Below are 24919 nucleotides of genomic sequence, written 5' to 3' on the forward strand. Positions count from 1 at the left end.
TTCCCCTAAGCCCTGAGTCTCTGGAGGCAGTTCTGTTGTCTTTAGAGCTTCTTCAACTGATGATTCCATTCAGCATCAGGGTCTGCATTAGTCAGTCCTTTGTGTGCCCTTTTCTAAACCCACTGCTCTCCTAAAAGCTACTTCTCTTACACATCTTTATGTTTCAAAGTTCTCTTTCCAGGCGCTCAGTTACTGACCACAAAGTCTTTTCTCAGGCACGCCACCCACATGTCTACAAAGCGATTACATTTTCACTAGCCCAGGCCCAGGCGGGTAGGAGATTGCTCTCAGGACATGCATGGTTTGAGGGGACATTCCCCGCCTAGCTTCCAACCAACTTCCACAGAGACAAAGATTACCTTTCCATGCACCAGAATTGCTTTATCTAATATGCCTGAGTCAACCAGTTCCAGGGGCAAGAATTCAATTTGATTCCTCTCCAGCACAATACGTGGCATAGTTAAGCACTCAAATCATATTTGACCCATGAACCAAAAGAAATATGTTTGAGTATTTTTCTCATGAAAAGTACCTAGAGGCTTACTCAACACCAATGAGACTTTACCCCCAAGTAGCTTACAGTCTGGGAAGACAGATTGCCAAGTTCTTGAGCAGTTGTAAAAATTTCAGGCCAACTTAGGTCTAAGTTGACTTCTCCTGAGGTCTTGTTTGACCAAGTATTCAGTTACCAAAGTGGGGCCTGACGGGTCCTTGACTAAAACACACAAATGACAATGGTTACACGCTACCCAAATCTTTCACTCCACGAGTTTTTAGTACATTGACAGTGAGCTCTATTCCTTTATAAAACATGCTCTTAGTATCTTTCTATTAAAAATAGCATTGAAAAGTTTCATTCTTTGGATAAGTCAAACTGAGGCACAAGAGTTGCTGCCAGGATGGAAGTTTCCAGATGAAATCTGGCTGGCAACTGAACAAGTTAATGGATGCAGCTCTCAGCCCCTCCCCTTTTGTCCAGCCAGACAACTGTTACCCCAGGGCAGAGGGAAAGTGGTCTGGCAACTCCTGACAGATGGACAGCTGACAGAATGGACCCTCCCTGGGGCCCCAGGCCCTGTGCAGCTGTGTGCTGGCCTTGTACACAAAGAGCTGTCTCCCCCAGAGGAGGGGAAAGAATTGTGCAGCCAGAAAGAAGCTCTCAGCGGGAGGGAGGTGGGCGGGCTTGACTGACACACCAGTGGGCTGGCTTTTTGGAGGGCTCTTAGCAACGGCCCCGGTTTGACCCTCCTCAGCTAGAAGAGAATCGAATCAGTGTACGTTCTTCCAGGCGCCATGCAGCACCAGCAACTGAACGTCAAGGCAGCCTTCCTTCCTGCCTGTTAATTGCCTGCTCTCTCTTATCTCCGTCCCTGCCGCTGCAAAGTGCTTCTAGAGAGGGGAAGCCACGGCCACCACCCAGCCCCCTTGCTGCCTGGAGGTTCAGCCTTGATTGGGAATCCTTGTACATCATCTCTTCTCATCCCATCGATAGGCGGGACCGAGAGAGGCGTTCCAGCCCCCCTGGACCGGCAGGGGCTTTATTCTAGAGTCACTGGCGCGTGGCTGCGCTTTTCTTTCGCGTTGGTAGGTGAAACCCCAGTGGCTTCATTGGCTCCTTGATTTAAACCCCGCCCGGCTTTCTGCCGGCTCTGCTGCTGCTGGGCCAGGCCGCCCAGCCCCGGTCCAGCCCCGTTCACAGGGAGCCGGGCTGCTGCTGCTATTGTGTGGATGCCGCGCGTGTCCTGTCTTCTCTTTCAGACATGGCTAACAGGGGCCCGAGCTATGGCTTAAGCCGAGAGGTGCAGGAGAAGATAGAGCAGAAGTACGACGCGGATCTGGAGAACAAGCTGGTGGACTGGATCATCCTGCAGTGCGCAGAGGACATAGAGCACCCACCCCCTGGCAGGGCCCATTTTCAGAAATGGTTAATGGACGGGACGGTAAGGCCGGCGGCGGGCTCCGTGGCTGGGGCAGTGGGCTGGGAGGCCCTCCCGGGCCTGCTTTCTCTCTCTCTCTCTCTCTTTTTTTTTGGATGGCATCATATGCTTTTTTTTACATAGTTTATTTTCAGATTGGTTCGCATGTAACACCCAGTGCTTCTCCCTACAAGTGCAGGCTTTCTCTTCTAACGAGAGGTTGCAGGTGGAGCTGCAGCTGCCAAACTTTGTCTCTCGCCGCGTGGGAATGGGCATGCCTTTATTTCCCCAGGGTTGAAGAGCCGGGCTCCCCGCACAATTCCCTGCCTAGCTTAGAGGATTCTCCACCCACCTGAGACATGGCAGCATCCTTGGGAGTTGTTTGCCAAATTAGAAGCCCTTTTGCCTTCTCCAGTGGGAATAGAGATAAGAATTTCCCTTAAATTTCTCCAGCCTTTAGATCCATCAGCCCAGGGTAGGGGAAGGGAGGGAGGGTTATTTCTCCCCCCAGGGGACGGATTAGTGACAAAGTACAACAAAGGAAAAGGTCGGAGAGACTAAACACCTTCCCATCCTTCCCCGAGCCTTGCCGCTGCCGGGGTGCTGGATGTCTTGAAGGCATGGGTTCTCAAGAAACTGAAGGGAATCCTTATTTGATAACGGCTTTTCTGACCAGATGCACTCATGCATTTGGGGTTGGGACTGCTGAGTCAAACAAGCCCATCTTTTCCCGCAGGCTGTGATTTACTGTTACATAACAGCGATGCCACGTTTCTGTTGGGTTGCCCAGGACTTAGGAAGAGGGGACCCAGTTCAGTTCTTTTATACATCCCCGTTACATACGGGATAAGTTATGGAAGCCTGATTCTGATCTGCCTTTTGAGTAAGGAAATAACGTTCGATTCCATTATTTGACCTCTCCTGCCTCCATTGAAAGTCTGGAAATCACGGGCTCATCACCACACATTGTTCCCTATTTGTAAATATTCTTTCTCTCCCCCAGAGAAAGGAAGGGAGGAGCAAGCAGGGAAGGGGGTGCCTAGAATACAGGACCCACTGCAGCCAGGGGCAGCTCTGGGGTTTGGCTTGGGAACCTGGCCACCCAGCCCTGAGCCGTGCCTTCCTGGGGCGCAATACTTGACTCTGGCCAAACCCGGAAGCTGTGCCCAGTAGGGCCTAGGATGCACTTTGCATTAGTGATGGGTAAATACAAAGGGGAACATTGATTTCGTCTCCCCTTTCGCCCTTCAGGTCCTGTGTAAGCTGATAAACAGTTTATACCCACCAGGACAGGAGCCCATTCCCAAGATCTCAGAATCAAAGATGGCTTTTAAGCAGATGGAGCAAATCTCCCAGTTCCTAAAAGCTGCAGAAATCTACGGCGTCAGGACCACTGACATTTTTCAGACGGTGGATCTATGGGAAGGTAAACAGCCCCCATGCCTTTGGGCTCCACTTCACCCATCTCTTTGTGAAACCTGCTCACAGTGTTCTTCCTTACACCTGTCGCCTGTGTGCTTCCAGGGGGTCGGGGGATGAATGGGGGTTATCTGCTGTGACCCCAGGGCACTGTTGGCCTACTGCTTTGTGATGTTCTATTGACAAGTCTACCCTCCTCTTCGGGAACGCACACCCTGGGGTCATGAACGCGCACCCTGGGGTCGTGGCAGGGACCGCAGCAAACCAGCATGTAAACAGAAGCCTCCATGGAGAGAAAGCTGAAATGGTTACATGGATGCCTTTCATTCCTGTTACCCCTCCCACAACATACTCTTTCTGAACAAATGGTAGCTACTGGAGGGGGGAGGTGGGTGAACGTGCTTCTGACTCACCGGCAGCAACAGGGCTCCTAGACAAAGCCGCCTAGCGCAGTTCTGTCATTCAGTCTGAGAGATCAAGATCACCCCCACCTTTTACAAAACTATTACCTGAGGGATTGGTGACTAGCCCTTCCAGATATATATTCTGCTCAGAAAGTGTGACACATGATTTTTTTTTTCTTTCACATTTGTGAATTGACTTAAGAAATCTTATGAGGCATAAAAATCAAATTATATTTCTGGACGTATTTGACAATCCACCATTACTGGGGGGAAATGATGTAAATGGAAACACTGCCCGAGAAGTTGGGACCTGTGGTCGTAGTGCTTAGTGTCCCCTTGAGCTCGAATGTGTGTGTCCATCTGTGGAACCGTCGTTCCACACCAGGGTGGCCAGGCACGGGAGACACAGAACAGTTCATGCAGGCCTGCCAGCTTGGCTCTGCTTTCTCATGCTCAGTCACTGGCTGTTAGCAGGTGCATCTGATAGGGTGCCCAAGGCGGTGACCCAAATGGCCCTCCTGCTAGTGAGGAGGAGGTGACTTTTCTGTGATCCAGAAACAGGGTATTTTAAGAGGTATTTAGACAATGGTTGAAACAGATTTCTAGCAGAGGACCATCCTACTAAACAACTTCTTAAGGAGCAATTGCCTCCTTAACCCTTACACCCCCTCTGTGTCAGGCAGAGAGCTCATTTCCTATTTACCTCCCATGTGAGTTGTTAAAATCCTAAGACACCAATCACTAACCTATGTTTTCACATTTCTTAGACCCTCACATACCCAGACCACCTTCAGGCCGGGCCATTGGACTTCTTGGCTACTCACTTCCAAATCTCGTGAATGTCACAGTTGAGACTTGGTTTCTGCTCTTTAGACCCAAATGATGATGATTCTCCCAGCTAATAAAGAGAGCCATGGCTTATTGATATTTCCCCGTACCATCGGCAGGGTACAAGTCCTTTACTGTGTAATGCCAATTAATTCTCCTACAGTTCCATGAGGTGTTATTAATTTTCCCACTTCAAAGAGCATGAAGCTGAAGCTTGTCCATGATTACTTGTATACATCGTATGGCCAGTAATTAGCAGAGCCAGGCCTCAAACTTGAACTCTCTGATGCCAGAGAGTAGGGAGGGCCTCAACTAGTCAGCCTTGCCGTGCTTTGACCGGGAGGCTATTTCCTGCCCCTCCACCATGAGTGTGCTGTTGAGTCATAACAGGAGGATGAAGAGAAGGAGGAGGAGGAATCAGGACCGTGTAGGACAGAAGGACGGAGCCCCTGCACCAGGGGTTCACGTGAATAGAAGGGTGAGCCCCCAAGTACAGGAATATGTAGGGAAAGAAAGAAACCGGGAGGGCTCTGAGATAAGGCTCCCCCGAGTGTGCTTCTCTGTCTTTGCATGACTGACGATGTTTTCCTTGCCTTTCTGCTTTATTCAAAGACCACGCAGGTGAACTTTACATCCCGGGGGTGCTGGCAGTGAAGAGGAGGGGTAGGGAGCCACGTCCCTGATTAACAGAGCGAGGAGAAGTCTACACCACCTGTCCCAGCACTGTGTGTTAATACTTCTTAAGGGAGACGGAGGTCAGGAAGCATGAATGAGAGTGCGGTAGCCCAAGGTAGGGTCGTGGACAGGTGGGCTCCAGGCCAGGTTAATGCTCCTAGAAATAAGGAGACAAGGCAGACACTGAGAAGCCTCAACCCCAAGGGGGGAAAAATGAAGCTTTAAAGGAAGAAAGGAAGGAGAGTCACTCCAAGAGTGACTGACCTGATATAGGTAGCCATGACTGGCACTAGCAAAGCAGATGCCTAGGAGTGTCCACATGGCCTCCAGGGGCCCCAAGGCCCAGTGGTCCCTTTCACGTGAGGACTGAGGTTCAGAAATAGTCATCCTAAGGGCAGGGACGCTCAGGACCACTGACTGAGGCTCAGGCCCAAGCTGGCTACCATACAATGGAGCAAGAGGTGGAGAAGCGGGTTGCTTTGGGCAGAGAAGGGGAGGGCGAGTCTGGCCTTGAGGGAGGCCAGGGCGAGATCCAGGGTACTGAGTGAGTGAGGCTGGGTCCTTCCTGCCAGAGCCGGTTATCGTTCATGTCTGGGGATGAGCAAGCCTGAATCAGAGACTCCACAAGGCAGGGTCGGCACGTGTCTGCGCCCTTGTAAGGGTGCACGTGTTTATTTACACAGCTATCAAGCTAGCCATTTGCTTAGCTTAGTGCCAGATGCCCCCTACTGCTCTGACTGTGGTTTTCCATTTATTCCCATTCCCTCCTGATTCCATGCAACATGGGTGTGGTGGCTGTGGCCACCGTGGTCCAGCCCTCCTTGCTTGGGCACTTCTTTTCCTTCTTATGCTCACCAGCTCTCTGCCCCCTGCCCCCCATCTCCCCTGCTTGATATCTTTAAGGTCCTGCTTGCCCATGGCTTCCCAGTGACTCCATGTTGCTCTGAGGTTGCAGATGAACGAAGCTGCAGGAGCCCAGGTTTGCCAGACGCCCTCCCATTCAGGCTTCAGTTGGACAGGCAGGGGCCCCAGATGGGCCCATTATCCTGAAACCCCTTTTGGATGCACAGTGAACTGTTTGGAACGTAGTTAAGAGCAACCAGAATAAAAGGTTCTGGGCTTTAAAAAGGAACCCAAGGCTGAATGGCCCAGAAAACAACCCAACCATAGTGATATTAGAAACAGAGCTCTCTCTGAAGAGCTAACTGAAATTCCTCTGGAAGGAAGCTGGGGGTGTGCAATCCCTTTCAGGGCTAGGGAGGAAGCAGAGGCTGCTTAGAGCCTCGTGACAGGACTGGAGAAGCCTTTCTCTTGGGTGAGAGCAGGTGAATGCCTGGCAGGTTCCTTCCAGATTCATGGAGGGCGCCGGAAGGGGGTGGGAGTGGGGCTGTCTCAGCTGTCCTTGACTCAGGAGAGCACACGGGAGCTTAGACGTCAGTGCCTCTTCGGTGGAGGGAAAGTGGGAGGGAGATGAGGGAGGAGCAGGAAAAGGAAGTGTGTGTATGTGTGAGAGAGACAGAGAATGAGAGAGAACACGGGAGAACTAGGGGGAGTGCTGGTCAGAAAGACTCAGAGAAAACTTCTCCTGGAAGGTGGTCCAACACTGACTTCTGAGTCAGAAATTAGACCGACTTATTCACACCTCTCCTCCACCGCTTATCAATTAACTTTTTAAGGCTTCGATTTTCTCAGCTATTTCACAGAGTTGACATGGGATTAAATGGGATGATGTATTAGAAGCACTTAGCAAAGTGCCTGGCCATTGTAGAGCATAATATACAGTGGCAAGGTACACATCACTATGCTCATTGGCCTGCCCCTTTAGGACAAATGGAAAATGAGGGCGGTGGGAGCAAGACTGGAAAGGCACTTATTCTGTCTTGGAACCGAAAGATTTCTTTTCTTTTCTTCTCTTTTTTGTTTAAACATTTATTTAGTTTTGAGAGACAGAGAGAGACAGTGTGATCAGGGGAGAGGCAGAGAGAGAGGGAGGGAGACACAGAATTCAAAGCAGGCTCCAGACTCTGAGCTGTCAGCATAAAGCCCGATGCAGGGCTCGAACCCACTGACTGTGAGATAATGACCTGAGCCGAAGTTGGACACTTAACTGTGAGCCCCCCAGGTGCCTCAGAACAGAACGATTTCATGAGTGGCTTTATACAGAAGCCAATAGCATTGCTGGATGGCATTTGCCCTCTGTTGTGTGGTGCCTTCACTGCATCAGCCATCCTCCAATATGGAAGGGTGGCTTCACAGGTCACCTTATTGTAATTTTCCTATCCTGTGGTTATTACCCTCTTGATGTCTTTCCCCATAATATGCTACTTTGCCAATTATAGACCCAGAAGATCTTGGTACAGTGCAAAGAGGATGAGTTTGGAGTCAGGTAGATGGATTGAAACTCTTTCGCTACATCCCCAACTTTGTGAACTTGTTTAAGTGCTCAGTGACTCAGAGCCTTGTTTCTTTCTCTGTAAACAGGACTAGTGCCTTCCTCAGAAGGTTCTTGTGAGGATTAAATGTGTAAAATCCTATGACTATGCCTGGCTAATAGACACCTAATATTGACTTCTTTGCCCCCTACATTGTAAGTCCATCAGCAACTAACTTTTGGTTTCTCTGCACAGCCACGTAGTGAACAAGCATTAGACATGTAGAATTCTAGAATGTCAGAGCAGGCAAGACTCGAAGATCAATCCCATCTGATTACATTTCTCAGTAGTCTTACTGACAAGGATCCTGGACCCATGGTTTTGCCCTGCCCTCCTCAGGCACCCCCTGTTCCCTTTCCTTGATGACTAGGAGTCGGGGAAAAGTGTGGCTAGAACCTGGTCTGTGGAGAACCTGGAAGGTCCAAATATATTCTCTGGGGAGGTGGCTTTATATGTGTCATTTTGAATGGCAAGAGCAAAGAAACATTTCACCCAATGTGAGAGATGCGGAGAGCTTGAGAGGTACCTGCAGTGACTTGAGTCATCACAATGTGCCTGCTGCATGCAGCTTCCTTTTCTGTCGGAACAGCCTCCGTTGCTCGTGACTTTGTTTGGCGGGTTTTTCCTTCAGCAGTGGTTCTCAACCTCCAGCCCAGTAGGTTTATGAAAACACAGCCCCAGTGTTTCTGAGGTGTTAAATCTGGGGTAGTGCCCGGGAATTTGCATTTCTTACTGATTCGTAAGTGATTCTACTTCTGCTGGTTCGGGGAACCTGACTTTGAGAACCACTGCCCAACAGAGTGTCCGCAGAAAGGCAAGCGACAAAAATTCAGGATCCTCCCAGAGCAAGCCCAGCCTACTGTCTGACATCGGTCCTTTGACTGTAGCACTATTTTCTCGATCTCAAGTAGAGAAATGGGGGCAGTGCTTAAGTTATTACTCAAGGAAAGAAGAAATGGTTCCAGAAAGATGAAAAAAGTCAGTCTTCCAAGAGTAACAAAGATGAGTCAAGACTGATACAAAATGGAAGTAAAGGAAGTAGCTCGGAAACAAAGAGTTATGACTGTAAACTGTAAAAAAACCTTTTATTTAAAAAATATGTATTTATTTATTTTGAGAGAGAGAGAGGGAATGAGCACTAGCAGGGAAAGGCAGAGAAACAGGGAGAGAGCAAATCCCAAGCAGGCTCTCAACATGGGTCTCGAGTTCACCAACGGTGAGGTCATGACCTGAGCTGAAACCATGAGCATCAATCAGCTACTTAACCAGTTGAGCCACGCAGGCACCCCTGTAAAAACTCTTAGTATTGATAGTAGAATGTCCCAACCTGACTTTCCCCACCCAAATGACTTCTCTCTGGCTTATTTTCTTTCTCTTTTACCCTTCTGATTCTTTTTTCTTACCAAAGACGTGCATAAGATATCATGAAAGATGTAAAAAAATTTCAAGAGAACAAAATCCTTGTTTAAGTATCTTAATGTAATAGCACTCAAACTTTATGGGTAATAAGAATCCCTGGTTGGAGAGGGAGGGGGCTTACGGTGCAGAACCTTTGGCCCCACCCCCTGGAAGTTATCACGTAGTAGTCTGAAGTACTTCAAGTGTGGTCTTTGGGTGTATTTGTTTGGAATAAACACTTGGGGGAAAAACTGCTTTGTGAGAAAGCAGGAAAGAAGGCACACTCAGTTGTTGAGAGTCTCTGACAAAAGGTTTGCCAGGTTGAGACAAGGGAAGCTAGTACATCACCATCTTTTTTTATAATTGCAAGTCTGATATCAGCCCTTCCTGTAAGAGGAGGGTAGAAAAGTCCAGGTTGCCTGATCAAAATGCTGAGCTGGTAGTGTGCATTTGGCACCTCCTATTCCATGTGTCACTTCCCTTTTTATGGCCAGTGGTCTCATTTTTAGGTCACTACCAAGGACTCAGCATCTAGAAAATTCCCAGCCCTTCCCAGTAGTGGGTACTTCTTTTAGGACAGGTCTTCTTTATGTTCTTGGAAGAAGAGCCTTGAGCAGTGTTTTCAGGCTCCCTTGCCAAAGTACCTAGGGGTAGCTTTCAGGGAGCAAAGAGATTCCAAGCTGCCGCAGACTCTGAGCTGGCTTTCAGCTTGGGTCAGAGCCCTTCTCATTATTGACTTTGCCATTTGACTTTCTGGAAGATGTCTCCGAAGGGAGGAGTTTTTGCTTAAAGAATACTGTGCAGTACTTACCATTGCCAGACCTCACATTGTTTCTAACAAGCGAAAACCCAAGTAGTAGAACAGTGCTTGACTCTCTACCCGGCTGTATCAGAGTCATCTCAAGAGATTGCTGCAGAATCTGAATTTTTAAGATTCTCAGGTATTTCAGAGAGAGAGAGAGAGAGAGAGAGAGAGAGATTGAGAGAGCGGAGTGGGGCAGAGAAAGAGGGAGACACAGAATCTGAAGCAGGCTTCAGGCTCTGAGCTAGCTGTCAGCACAGAGCCCAATGTGGGGCTCGAACCCATGAACCATGAAATCATGACTGAAGCAGAAGTCAGATGCTTAACCAACTGAGCTATCCAGCCACCCCTCATTCTCAGATGTTTCTGGTAATCAGTCTAGTTTCTGAGCCGCCATGCTTCTCAAATTTGCCTTGGGAAATTTGCCTTGTTCTAAAATAGTCTAGAAGGCCATGTTCTAGGCAGACGGTTACGAGATTCACAGATCTTCCTTCACTTCATTGCTCCTTTAGACATTTAATATGTGACCCCCCAGGTACAGAAATCAGCCTCTGCAAATGGCCCCTTCCCCCCAGCAGCCTGTGATCTGGGCTTCAGAGGTGGTAAGACAGGTGAGGCTAGAAAAAGGCCCTCTCACCATTTTAGCACTTTCATACTGGGATTCCTCAGGGAGGATGTCTGGAAAGCAAGCTACACAAGTCAGAGAGGCAGATTTCTGCTCATAGTGTTACTTAGAATTTTGGCCAGGATGAACTTGACAGACACACTGATGGGGGACCCTAGACCCCAACTCTTCTTCTTGTTTTAACCTTATTTAAGTTGAGACCCAGAGAAATTATTCCAAACAAATACACTCAAAGACTTACAGTTCTTGGGGTTGGTACTGTTGACCTTATGGGGCCCAAAAACAGTGACCCAGTTTTGTCCCCATGTGGATTCCCTCTGGCCTGGTGCTAACGAAGCCATTGCCACCCCTTCAGTTTATCTCTGATCACCGAGGAACGTGCCAGCCCAACCAACCTGTGGTGGAGCCCCATGGCTGATGGCAGCCTAGTGGACTGTGTGTGGGCTTTGCATTCAGACCCCTGAGCTAGAGCCGGGCTCTGGCTTACTTGCTGAGTGACTCTGGGCACATTAACTAACCTCCCTGAATTCATTTTCCCATTCATACACTAGAGGGAATAATATCAATTCTCCTGGGTTGATGTCATGTATAATAAAGCATCTAGCTTATAATTTATATCAAATCTCTTTCCAGTGTGTTCTTGTCAATGAAGCCTCCTTCCCTGGCTTCTTCTGCCTGATCATGTAATTGCTTCCTTTTCCACGTTCCAGGATGAGGGTAGTGGTAGTAGTTCTAGGCTCCTGGGTATCTTACCCTTGCCAGCTCTTTCCCCTCCTTCCTGCCCGGGTGTGTGCAGTATGACACAAGCTGGCTACCTGTGAAGGCGGTGGGTCTATGCCAACACGACCTGCTGCTGCACCCAGGGCTCCAGGGTCGTATCTGCAGCTGGGCTGCTGGATGTCAGGCTGCACATTCCCCCAGATCCTGGACTTCCAGACTTGCTTTCCAACCACCAGAAACTGATTTCCTGTGGCCTTTGTACAAAGTAGGGTTGAGTGTATACTCTAACCTTCCCAAGCCTCCCTGTGCTTAATCACTGCTATGAGTTCTCTTTGATGGCTCACTGCTTATGAGCAAACCCTCTCCCCATCTCTTTCGGCAGTGATACTTCAGAATATTATCACTACAGTTGTATTAAAAAAACAATAAAGGATCCCGTTACACAGTGACACTTACAGAAAAGCTTTTTATTTATGGGAGAGAAGTCATTCTAATAACCACCTCTGGGTTTGCTCTCAAGTCTCACGATTCCTTGTGCCCTCCCCCGTCCATCTGCTGCCCAGACATTCCATTATGCGCCTCCCCAGCTGCTCCTTGAGTCCAGGGACTCTCCAGTGGCAGCACTTTGCCACTGTAGCTATCAGCCAACCCGGCCGGGCCTCAGGATCCCAGAAACCGCTCTGTGGTTAATGGAGTGGAGAAGAAAAGTGCAGGAAGATGAATTTACTCTCTCCTTCTCTCTCTCTCTCTTCTTTTTGAATGGATGGACATCCTGAACTGGACTTCCTCTGTGGAACCGAATTGTTTATTTCATTAGAGTTCTACTCTAGGCTTGCTTTCCATCTGCCTCTCTCCTGTAATTCTGTATTCCCCAGGGACCCAGCCGCAGCAGCGTGGCAGGAGAGAGCACAGATGGTTCACTCAGTGCAAAGAGGGCCTTTTAGTGTTTGCCCTTAACTTTGGAAGCTTCACCCCCCATGCTACCCGCCTTACTGAACTCTGCCTTCTTTTCTAACCCTGTACCTTGAGCTTTGCACTCCACACTCGTGCTGTGTAGGGATCTCTGTCTAATCCAGGGCTGACCCCGAGGTAGCCTCTTTCCCAGCCCCGGGCATGGCGGTCAGCTGGGAGGGAGGAAAGGAGAGAGGATGCAAGGAACAGGCTGAATTGAGGGGTCACTTGCTTCCTCTGTGGATTCAGGGCCACTGGGCTTCTCAGGGCATGTCCCCCCCTTTCCCACTGTATGAAGGGGCACACCACACGTCTCTCTCTCTCTCTCTCTCTCTCTCACACACACACACACACACACACACACACACACACACACAGGCAGCTATTTATTATTTCCATTTAGCTCCTCCCAAGCTGCATGAAATAAAGGCCTACCATTTGTGTCACGTTGAGTGCTTTCTGTGTTGATTTGCTAGCCTTCAGTTGTCGGTCTCCAGTCCAAAGAGCAAAGTGAATACTCTTGGAATAAATTGAATACATCAAATGACTACAATTAGGTGCGCATGGGTGATTTTAGACCCTTTTAACCCAGAGGAAGTAAAAGACAGGAGCCACTTGGGGGTTGGCACATTTAATCCAGCCAAGCAACTTCTTTCCAGTTTCCATTCCCCACCCCCACCGTGTACAACCTGCTCGAAAGCCTCCCCACAGGATTCCCCTCCCTCAGTCTGTAGAACCCACTGAGGCAAGAACCTCTGCTCAGGGCAGGGACCTACGTTTGGAATGTTGTATTCATACAGCAACTATGAATGAATTAGAAATGGGACAAGTCAAAGAGTAGTTTTCAGGTGGCTTTTTCTTCCTTTCTGGGACGTTTTGCCACGGTTATCTTGGGGGCCTTGAGAAGTATTTGATTTCCTTGAATGGGATCGCCCACAGCCTTCCTTCCCAGAGGACCAGCCCCATCCTTCCAGATTCCTTAGCCCTGACACATGCTTGGCTTGATTTCTTTGCTGGCTTTCAGGGAAGGACATGGCAGCCGTGCAGAGGACTCTGATGGCTCTTGGCAGCGTTGCAGTCACCAAGGATGACGGCTGCTACAGGGGAGAGCCATCCTGGTTTCACAGGTAAATATCCCTTCCTGCTGCCATCCCCCACCCCCCACTGAGGAGGGTGAGTTTTACAAGAAAGAGCTTCTGCAGCGACAGAAGCTATTTCAACACAGAGCACTTCGGGGCCCACAGCTGATTCCCCAGGAGGAAGTAAAGACTGATGCTGTCATTCAGGCCAACAGCCCACCCAGGGCAGAAATGGTTGGGTGTTTCTGGGACCCCAACAGGGACTGGCTGTGCTCTGTTTCTCCAGACGTTGAGCAGGACTGAAGTGGCTTGAGGTCTCAACTTGGTTTTATTATGATCCAAGGAGCCCTAAACGTATTTACTTATTTATTCTTGCATTGAATGAAAGAAAAATATGTCCAGGTTAATACCTGTTATCTGAGTGTATTTATTTTTTAAAACCTTTATTTATTCATTTTGAGAGAGGGAGCATGTGCACATGAGCAGGGAAGGGGCAGAGACTGAGGGAGAGACAGAGAATCCTAAGCAGGCTCCATACTGTCATCTCAGAGCCAGATGTGGGGCTTGATCCCACAGACTGGAGATCATGACTGAGCCAAAAGCAAGAATTGGACATTTAACCAACTGAGCCTCCCAAGCATCCCCCAGGGTATTTTTTTATGTTTATTTACTGTCTTTTAAAAATTTTTAATGCTTTATTTATTTTTGATACAGAGAGATACAGAGCATGAGAGGGGGAGGGGCAGAGAGAAAAGGAGACACAGAACTGGAAGCAGGCTCCAGGTTCTGAGCTGTCAGCACAGAGCTTGACATGGGGCTCAAAACCACAAACGTGATATCTGACCTGAGCTGAAGTCGGATGCTTAACCCACTGAGCCACCCACCCAGGCACCTCTTCCCCCACCAGTGAATTTATTAATAACAGTCTTTTTCACTTTCAAAAGTGGCATGGTTTGGATAACGTATTATGTGGTCACGTCAGTAAAAAATTTATTTTCTTGTCGTTGTTGTTTTCAGGGGTGGGAGGAAGCAAGGCAGCTTAAACTCCAGCCAATAGCTCAGGGGGCCATGGAGACAAAAGAGTACTTTGTAGGAGATGACTGACCCTTCATTTCCCTAACCTGTCTTTCTTTTTCTAGACAGGTGTCAAAAGGTACCCCCGTGGGTCATTTTAAATGAACCCGGTTTGAGAACCTCCTAGATATTGGCCAAGTGAAACTCTTGCTTTTAGTCCCAGCTTTGCTAGTGACATATCGTGGTATAGGTGACCCACAAAACCAAACTACTTACCATCTGGCTTTTTACTGAAGTTTGCTGACCTCTGGTTAAGAGTAAGAAATTTTCCGTCCTTAACTCCTTGGTCCTACAGCTCTACAACAGGAACATTAATCCTTGGCCTTCCACGGAGAAAGGTGGCATGGGATTTATGACATGTTTTGTCAGGAGAGCTGATCATAATTTTCACAAGGGCTTGAGGTAACTTTGAGAGAGAGAGTGACAGGAAAGTTGTCCGAGACTGAAGTCCTCAGAGAGGAAGCCACTGATCCTTTCATGAATATTCTGAAAAATCATCTGGGTTCTAAGGAATGTCATAAAAGGGCCTACTTGTAGAGCTATAGCTTGTGAAGGACCATAGCCCAGGGTAGGACTAACGATCAGAGTAGGGCCATAGCTTAAGATGGGGCCATAGATCAGGGCAGAGGCTCGTAGAGCAAGATAGGACCATAACTCATGATAGGATTATAGCTCAGGGTAGGGCCTTGGCTCATGAAAGGACCTCAGCCCATGGTGGCCATTGCTCAAGGTAGGACTATAGCTCAGGGTAGGATCACAGTTCCTATCAGTACAATAACTCAGTGTAGGACCTGCTATTCTATTTGGTGGCCTTGTGTTCTACTTAGTTACCCCCAATAGAGCCTTTCTAACTACATGTCTCGGGAGGGGTTTGAAAACTGTCAGAATGACATTATTCCACCTCATTTCCTCTGCCCAGGAAAGCTCAGCAGAATCGGAGAGGATTTTCAGAGGAGCAGCTTCGCCAGGGACAGAACGTCATCGGCCTGCAGATGGGCAGCAACAAGGGAGCCTCCCAGGCAGGCATGACTGGGTACGGGATGCCCAGGCAGATCATGTAAGATGCTGCCTCCCGCCCCCCCGTAGAGAGGACGAATGTTCCACACCACGGTCTCTGTGATAAAGAAATAGTTAGTCACCTTCTGACCTTTCTCAAAGCCTCCCAGTTTCTGGTTTTTGCAAGTGCTGCATTTCTGCTGAGAATCCGCGTTGCCTACTGCTGCCACCTTGTGTTCATTTAGAACTATGCAAAGACTCCGCCTCTTCCTGAGCTCCCTCTTTTGTCCAAAAGTCTCCCTTTGTCTGATTATTTATTTATTTATTTATTTATTTGCCAAAAATTTCCCTCCTCAACTTATGAGAACACACCTAATAAACAGATTAGTCTTGTGTCTTCAAATGTAAACTTCATTCTTTGCTGTAGGGTCTTTGCCAGGGAGGGCTGACCTCCATTCCATGTAAGGGGCCAGCAGATGGAATTAAGCTTCAGCTGAAGATACGAACTATAGGCTCGCTTTGAGGAAGCCCTGATCAAGTTGTGTTCTTTATCTTGGCAATGGCAGTGGAAGTTTGGACCTAGTTTTGCCCACTCTGACAGTCTAAATTTGGGAGTTCCAGAACAAGGTCTTTGAGTCCTTTGGTCAAAGTACCTACCTTGCACTTTTGATTCTACATTCTGTGGGGGAGACCCGGAATGAGCAAGCTGAAGCCCCAGCTCTTAAAGGGCTCTCATATAGAGGCCCAGGAAGTATTTGCTGGATGGATGGTTTTATCAAATAATGGGTGATGGTTGAAGGAAAGAGCAGTAGTCAATTCTGCACCAATGATCCTGCCCCTGCAGGCCAGACCCTGGGTCTGATGCCCACACTTATACAGTTCTTCAGAAGCCAAGCATTAGAGGCATTGTAGATTGGTCCCCTAGACTTGCTTACAGGGTCTAAATCCATCAAACTGTTGGATATTGTGAAGACAGAGATCTAGCTAAGATGGGATAGGTTCTAAAGATTTTGTCATTCCTATAAAAATTAAGAAGGCTAAGAAACCTTGAGACCAGTATTTAATCTTATTCCTTCCTACCAGTAGAAACAAGAAAAAGTGATGCATTTAGTAAGAAAACTAGTATGAATTGTTAATTAACAAAACAAGGTAAAAAATAAAACTAGATAATGCCACCCTTTAAATGTTCGGGCAGTGGCTTTTCAGACCATGTTCTCAGCAGTTCTAGGCTTCCATAGGGATTTCTATGGGATCCCCGTGGGGGTGGGAGGCGGAATCCTGGGTCCCCATTTGTTCTTCAGTGAGAGCGTCCCTGATCTTATCTATTTTATATATAAGGATTCTGCATAGGATTTTAAGAGACTTTCAGTATTAAAAAATCAACAACAGGAAAAAAGGATACAGTAAAGGAAATTAGCCTGAGTCACATAAAGAACATAATGTATACTCTAGGAAGCCTAGTGGCTTTACGGCAGCCTCTGGTGAGTTGTCCATTTCTGGAAAGATGCCCCATGAACATGGCGGCTGAACTTTTACCTCGGAGTTTTCACAGAAGTAAGAGAGGCGGGTTGATGGACCCCAAAAAAGTAAAATAAGACTGGGAGGAATTCCTGGAGAGAGATGGAAGGTGGTCGGGTCCCTGTCTGGGATTGGGAACGAGGGCACGGGAGATGGCTCTTGGGCCCTGCCCGGTCTGTTCCCCACACTGCTCTGGCACCACCACTGCTGTGCCAGAAACATGAAAAGCAGAGAAACGGTAAACTCCGTTCAGAGCCTGAAGGAAGCAACCTACCACGTCCAGGGCAATGTTTGAGCCCAGCTGAGAGTGAGGCAGGATGGTATCGCAGACAGACATGTCAGCACCTGGGCATTTCCTCCCCGAAGCATGACCCCGCCCACTTCCTCAGGCGCCCACCCCTGAGTTCCCGTTGGATGAAGACAGCCTAGACAGAAGGTTGTTTAAAAAATTTTTTTAATTAATAAAAATTTAAATTTTTTTTAATTTATTTTTTTTCCATAATATTTTATTGTCAAATTGTTTTTTTTTACTTTATAAAGTTTCATATTTTTTTAACATATGCAATTATTTTCCATCATTTACAATACAGTAGTTGCAGTGACACTCAAAACAGAGAAGCAAAGTAAAAAATCAAAACACCAACTTCTGTTTCATGTAATTAGACTTATACAGAAATTAGAAGGTTAAGTAACAACTAGTTAATCACCTAATTTCACAGCTATCTGAAGTGGCAATCGTTATATAGCAGCTTATCTATGATACATTCAAGATAAATGATACAATATATCACTTGTTCATAGGCTACAACACAGCCTGCTTAATACCTTTCCTTAAATTCCACCTCTATACTACAATATGCTTGAGGTCCATGCAAAAAAGTAGCTACATTTTTTTTTAATTAAAAAAAAAAAACTGAGGCCCTAGAGGGAAAGTGTACTCAAGTCATAAGGAATTGGGGCAGGAGTTAAAACAGAATGCAAGAGCCCAGCTTATAATTCCAAAGACTACCTGTTTCAATATAGTATTTCTGTCTTCCCAAAGTGGCCAGAAGCATCCAAGCTGAGGTCAGAGATTTTCCTCCCTTTACCCACTTTGTGTTTGCAATCATGCAGATAACCTCAGGGCAACGTGAGCTTAGCGACCCCATCTGAGAGACTCTTAAGGAACAAAAGTACCATCATCAAAAGACACAGTGGATCACTCTTACCGGATGAAGCAGAATTCATAGACCAGATAGAAGAGTCTTTTAAAAGAAATCTAATAATATGCTAAAAAGGATAGGGGGAAATACTGGAAACATGAAACAATAGTCCACTATGAAGAAAACTCGACTGGTGATATGGAACACTAAAAAATAAAATAAATGAAGTAAAGATTGAGAGTAGAAAGGATAAAATGAACAGGCTAATAAATTGGAATATCAAAACAAGGTACTCTCTAAAAAAGACATAAATACATTGTAAATATAAAAAAATGTTACATGATATGAGTGAAAAGTCATATCATTGGAACTTCACAAGAAAAGAAAATAAATCCATAGAGGGGAGGGAAAACTGGAAGAAATGATTTGGGAATTTCTCAGAAAAAAGAAAAGACCTAAGGACTCAGTGTTAAAACACTTAGAAAGATGCCAAAAAAATGATAAAAGTCCTCAGTGGGAAACATTATAGTGCAAAATATGGCATTAAAAATAAATACGAAATACCCAAAGACTTCAAAGAGTTTATAAAAGTCCATCACATATAAGGGGGGAAAATCAGATTAACACTGAACTTCTCCACAGTAACCCTGGAGACATAAAGTGATATTTTTGAGATGCTCAAGGGAAAAAGAAAGCATTATACATACTTTTCTACATAGCAATTAATTTTTAAGCCCAAAAGTAGAGCAAAAATATTTAACAAAGACCTCTGTAAACATAATTGGATTAAATATTTCAGTAAGAAAAATTTATTATTACCAGGAAAATGTTATTTGATTTAGAAAATGAAGATAAGTAAATTAGAAAATTTTATTCTTGTTTAAATAAATAAGAACTAAACTTTAGATAGACAAAAATTGTATCTATAACAATTTAGGAAAAGAAAAGGAAAAGAAAATGTCTTCTTTGGAAGAAAAATATAGATACTGATAAATTTAAGAAATTGTTAGAAAAAGACAAACGTATGGAGTCCAACTCACTTCACAAAGCTAATTTAACGTTAATTCCAAAACTGAATAAGAATAAGAAAATTACAGACTGATTTCACTTGGGAACATAATGTGAAAACTTCTAAATAAAATAATATCAAACCAACTCCAGCAATGACGTTAAAAATTCTGTTAGGGGGCCCCTGGGTGGCTCAGTCAGTTAAGCATTTGCCTTTAGCTCAGGTCATGATCTCACAGTTCGTGGGTCCGACCCCCACATCAGGTTCTGTGCTGACAGCTCAGAAGGCTGCTTCTGATTCTGTGTCTCCCTTTCTCTCTGCCCCTCTCTCACTTGCATTCGGTTCCCTCTCTCTGTCTCTCAAAAATAAGTAAATAATAAAAAATTGCTAGAATAAACCCTTTTCTCTCTTTTTAAAAGAACTCCTTTTCTTTTCTTCTTCTTCTTCTTTTTTTTTTTTTTCATTTGTTTGTTTTGTTTTTTTTAACTGGATGGGCTCTCTGGGAACCTAACCCTAGCTAGTCCTGAGTAGAAACTTGAACCCATGTTCCATTCCTTGCCTTTTCCTCTTCTAAAATTAGAGAGAGATTACCTATACCAAGTCCTAAACCTTATTTATAAAAATACTTGAGACCAAAAATGAAATGAGTTCTCCTACATTATTGAGCTAATTAATTTTTGGAGACGGATTTAAATCTAGTTTCCTAGGCTTCTGGAACACTATTATTCAGCCTTTCTGCTAATTCTAATTCTTCCTAAGCCTTTATTAAGTAGTGTCCTAACATAGCATTCCCTTCTTATTTATTTATTCTAAAATTGTCCTGGTTTAGCAAAAGCCATCTATATGCTGAAGGAATGAAAATGACTAGCAAACCATCTCTGCCATAAATCCGTCAACAAGAATTTACTGAGTCCCTAATATGTGTATGGAATTGTATTATAAACTAGGGAGACAATGGAATATGAACATGGCTTTTAGTTGAATGAATTTGTAGTCTCCTTGAACAAACAGAATCTACACTGCAGTGCCTTGTGTCAATTGCTTATTTAAGTTTAAGGGCCAAATGAGAACAATGTTCACTTGGATTCTCTGAAGGAAGAGTTCTCTGACCTGGGATGGCCAGGGAATGTTTGCAGGAGCAGACAGGACCTGGGAACTTCTGCTCCTGCCACCGTGGGGACTTCCTGGATGCTTTACCACTTATCCCAAAACAACAAGAAACAGGCTTGGATTTCAAAACAAATCCTTGTTGTGTAGACTTGAGCAAGGGCCACAGTGACATGGGAAATACCTGTGGCACCCATGCCTCGGAGCCTCATTCCATCTTAGACCTCTAGAAGACTGAGTTAAAGGTCAAGATCTTAAAAAAAGAAAAATTGCATCAAAGTTGTTTGTTTTCAAGTTGCTTTTTAAAAGGTCAGCTTTATTAGCGCTCACCTTGATGTGGAAGGTACAGAAATTTCCCCGCTCACGGTTACAGATCCACCATGGGATCAAGACATCTAGCTCTCAGCTTCACACGTCTGTTTCCATCCAGGAGCCAAGCTCAAGGTTCCTGATGATCAGGGAAACAAATGGATGTGCTAATGGCTAGTGACATCTGTGGGCACACCATCTGCAGGGGTGTGCTAAGTTGAAGTGTGAGTATATGTCCTATTTCTGGATATCTAATATGTCAAATTCAGAAAGATGCTTTAAGAAATCTGCACAGACAGACTAGGCCAGAGTTTTCTGTTTACCTATCAGCCCTCCCACCAACAACAGTGATTGAAGCTGGGTCTTATGTCAATGAAAATGCAAAGCTCAATTTTCATAAGGTCTTATTTTTTATTTCCAAGCATCCTATAGTGCTAGTTACCCCTTACAGCAAGTTTTAATGACATAATAGACTGCAGCACTATTGTTGATAATAGATTTAATTGCCCTGGCCTCAAAACTGCTAATTTCACCAGCCATTAAAATTAAAATAATTGTGTAGGCTATGAATCTCTCACCGCTGTGATACCATGAAGTACACAGCAACTAATGGGAGCTCATTGGCAGAAATGAGCATATAGTTCTTGCAAGATGTCTAGGTCCCTTGGGCCTTTTGAAAGATAAATGCTCTCATTAAACAGGCCACGGGCAGCTTCTTGAATGATGTGGCTTCAAGGCTGTCTTTCACATGACCTTGGTAACGCCCTCATATTATGTAGATGATGAGTAAGCTTAAGGTCACTATCACCCTTGAGTACAGAAAAGTGTGGCCATTTCTCTACACTCTCACAAGCATTATCCCTTAAAAAATGTTTGTGAATATTCTGGAAGACACCCTCTGTGTATCAGGATGTGAGTGGAACTTGGTGTTCTTCCCAAGCAGCTGCAAAGAAGTTTCATGATTGTTGGATCTTTATCTCAAATCCCAACATTTTTCATCTCTGCCAAAGAGCACATTAAATCCTTCAGCTGTTCATACTTTTTAATGACTCTGATGTACACAGGGTTCGGAAGACAGAAGAGTCAACTGGAAAAAAGAAATGCAAACTCTGAGACCAGAACAAAAATGATTACTTACAGAATTCAACTGGAAGATCTTAGGCAAAAGAACTAAAGGAAAATGTGGTTAATTTGTCATTCAGCAAAACCGAAGATCTGATGAGGCTATAAGCCTACTATGTATTCACAAAATAAATATGTCAACTTTTATGGCCCTGAGCAGAGAACCTAAAGCTATTTTGAAGGGCAAGGATAAATCTCACTATGGTTCAATTGGGCTTGAGCAATTATTGCCCTACTGACCTTTATTTTAATGAAACAGATATTGAAGGGCCTTTTGTTGGATAAAATTAAAGATCCATGCTGGTGCCACATTCTTGGATCAATAATTGTGTGAGAGAACCCTGGATCCATCTTATGATGCAATGAGCCTGGCTTGCAGAAATTGCAAAATGAGAAAGTCTTCCTGAGAAGAAATCCTGTTTTAAAACAGCTAAAGGGAAGAAATAATGAGCTGAGGGAGTTTCACTTGAAAGATCTTTATTGAGCACCTACTATGTGTCAGGAACTCTCTATAATCTACCTCTTCTAATGCATGTAACAATCCTGCAAAGTGAGTATTTACATCGTTTTCCAGATAAGAAAGTGAGGAGATCAGAAAAACTTGAGGAAGGGCCCAAAGTCTCACAGTTCGTCACGAGGAAACTAGAATTTGAACTCTGAACAATGATTCCAGTGTTTTATGACTTCCATTACACAACACTGCCTCCCACATCCTAGACACATGGCTGGGCTCCGGGAGATACACAGGCAAAGTCCCCCTGCGCTCAACTCACATTCATCTTTCCCCAGTAGGAACTCACAGGGAAGGGCTCACTTGTCCATAATTCAGGAAAGCACAGACATGTGCAGTTTTCTAGACCCAGCTCAAAAGATGTGTTTAATTCCTTCAGAGTACTCTGGTATATATAGAAGTAACCAATACCTAAGATAGCTTGTTTTCCATGTGAAAGTTTAACATCTCATTCTTGATCAGATTTATTCCTGCAAAGCTGTATAAATGTTACGTAAATTTTTCCTTTTCTTTGGCATGGTTTAATTAGGGGCCAGGATTAGGCTAATGTGAGTGAGGCTCTCCACCTGGGCAGAAAATGTAATTTTGAGAAGCAAACTAATCTGTAATCCACCCACTCCTGTGTGACAGGAGAAATATGTATTGAGAAACTGGGAATGATATATTCCTTAATCCATGGTAATTAGTAGATGTTCTTAATTAATATTTTATGAACACATTAGCCAAGATTCACTGAGCACTTGCTATATGTCAAGGCTCCTGCTACCCTCAGGGTTTTCATAAGGAGCAGAGACTCCCTCAGCTGACCTGAGTTTGTCACTAGGAGAGTCAGGAAGCTGAGCCCAACTACACCCTCCCCTGCCTCCATGGCTCTGGGCCGTGCAGAGCAATGATTCCTTCCTACAGTCTGATACCAGCCCAGTGGACAGATTCCAGCCTTCGCTGGTTTGGTAAGACGCTCATTTCATCCGCGAGGCTGAGGAGCCTGTGCTGAGAAAGGGGATGTGGAGACTGTGGATAACCGTCAGTTGGCATTCTCAAGGACTTCTGGTGACATTCAACTTGTGAGGCAAGTACAAAAATGCCATTTCTGGTCCATTGGAGCAAACCGATGCACTGCATGACCACTTAGCAGAGACACCACCCATACACCCTTTATGCTTGATGGGAAAGGGAGAGGAGGGCCATAATCTCCCAAAAAAAAGTCAGAAGCACTTAGCCTGTTGAGGAAAGGCAATAAGTTCCACCGGAAGCTTCCACCACCTCATGCTAGACCCAAGAATATTCCCAGCCATGTCTTAGAGCTCTCATGTGAGATCAGTCACAATGTGACAGCCAGGAGACGTGCTGACAAAGAAACACCGAGCACAGATTCCCTGAGGGTTTAGGTCAGCCTTCATCAAATAGAGGTAACAGTGGAAATGAGTAAAAATAAGTTAGCAGCTAATGCAACAGAAACCACACATGGAGACATGGTGTGTGCTGGCTGGAACAAAACCCAAATCTACAGCTGGTTGGTGACTGCAAAATGAAAGGGAGGGGAAACCCTGCTTCTGCACTATATCACTTCCTCCGTGAGGGTAAGAAATGTTGGTGAGCCAAGCTATTTTTTTAGGAGAAAAGATTTAACTCAATTTGGAAATCTCAGAAAAGCTATGAAAATTAGAAGGCTTTCTTGGGGGTGGCGGTATGGCAGAAGGTAGGATTTTTGTTTTACCACATTACTAATGTTTTTATTTGGATATTAGCTGTGCTCCCAAGCATTAGATCTTTGACAGAAATGATCAGAATATGTAAGGAGGTATTTCTTGTTTGCCATTTAAAAGAATGTTTAATGCTTATTTACTTTTTGAGAGAGAAAGAGAGCAAGACAGAGTGCAAGGAGTGGGAGAGGCAGAGAGGGAGGGATACACAGAATCTGAAGCAGGCCCCAGACTCTGAGCTGGCAGCCCAGAGGCAGATGCAGGGCTCGAACTCATAAACTGTGAGATCATGACCTGAGATCATGACCTGACCAGAAGTCAGATATTCAACTGACTGAGCCCCCAAGACGCCCCTCTTATTTGCCATTTGTAAATGACAGCGAGGCTGTGGAACCTCTTGTTGGGAATGATTTACAGTAATGAGCAGATAGTTGCATGGGATTTATTTCAGATTCCGTAATGTGCACACAGCCTCTGGGAAAGGTGGCATGACAAGGGGCTGAGCACAGGAAATGAAATTGGTTCAGAAGCTAACGCTGCAGAAAGGTGTAGGAACAGATCTGTGCTAAGAAGAGAGATGCTCTTGAGGCCTGGGTAAGCCAGGGGACACAACGTTAAAATGATTTCATTGCTCTTACCTTTTTGTTTCCTCCTCCTCTTTTTTTTATCCTTCCTTTGTCTCCATGGCTCCCTGGGCCATGTTCATTTTGATTTATGGTTTATTTCATCCTTTCTATCCTATATTGTTCTCATTTTTCATCATTCTGTCATTTCCCTAATCCTACCCTTTCAGTGTGATGAATCTGATTTTTTAAAATTCATTTCAAACAAAGCATTCCTTTGTAATCTAGTGACCTTTGCATAATTTCTGAAGTCAATACTTTTTAGTATAGCAGATTCATTCCTGCATTAACCATTGAGCTGATTCAGCACCTATAGCAAGCCAGATGTGTGGTCAGATCAATAAAGTGATAGTTTTCTGTTTGAATGCTTTTTACCAACATGGGCCAATCTGAGCCCTCTAGGGTGTATCTAGTTAGGGATGTATTGTGGAATCATTTCTGGACTAGTTTATTCAATTGCTACTCAGCCCAGCTACACGTTTTTACTGAACTGAGCACTCTTTTTTTTTTAAGTTCTTAAAAAAATTTTTTTAATTTATTTTTGAGAGACAGAGAG

The 24919-nt window shown here is 45.3% G+C and overlaps 1 protein-coding gene across 1 annotated transcript; it reads left to right on the forward strand.

Annotated features, from left to right (window-relative positions):
* The first annotated feature begins 1590 nt into the window (after positions 1-1590).
* On the forward strand, positions 1591-15722 carry TAGLN3 (transgelin 3). Its single transcript, XM_029939289.1, has 4 exons — positions 1591-1940; positions 3168-3342; positions 13195-13297; positions 15243-15722. Exons 1-4 carry the CDS (start codon positions 1761-1763, stop codon positions 15382-15384), a joined length of 600 nt encoding a protein of 199 aa, XP_029795149.1. The 5' UTR covers positions 1591-1760; the 3' UTR covers positions 15385-15722.
* The last annotated feature ends 9197 nt before the right edge of the window (positions 15723-24919 follow it).

This window comes from Suricata suricatta, chromosome 5, assembly GCF_006229205.1.
Source record: "Suricata suricatta isolate VVHF042 chromosome 5, meerkat_22Aug2017_6uvM2_HiC, whole genome shotgun sequence".
NCBI lineage: Eukaryota > Metazoa > Chordata > Mammalia > Carnivora > Herpestidae > Suricata > Suricata suricatta.

What these genes read in the sequence shown, in the direction of transcription:
- TAGLN3 (XM_029939289.1), top strand. Translation starts at nt 1,761, where the DNA reads ATGGCTAACAGGGGCCCGAGCTATGGCTTAAGCCGAGAGGTGCAGGAG. An exon ending in AATGGTTAATGGACGGGACG is followed by an intron (nt 1,941 to 3,167) that starts GTAAGGCCGGCG and finishes TTCGCCCTTCAG; the next exon opens with GTCCTGTGTAAGCTGATAAA. An exon ending in GAGCCATCCTGGTTTCACAG is followed by an intron (nt 13,298 to 15,242) that starts GTAAATATCCCT and finishes TCCTCTGCCCAG; the next exon opens with GAAAGCTCAGCAGAATCGGA.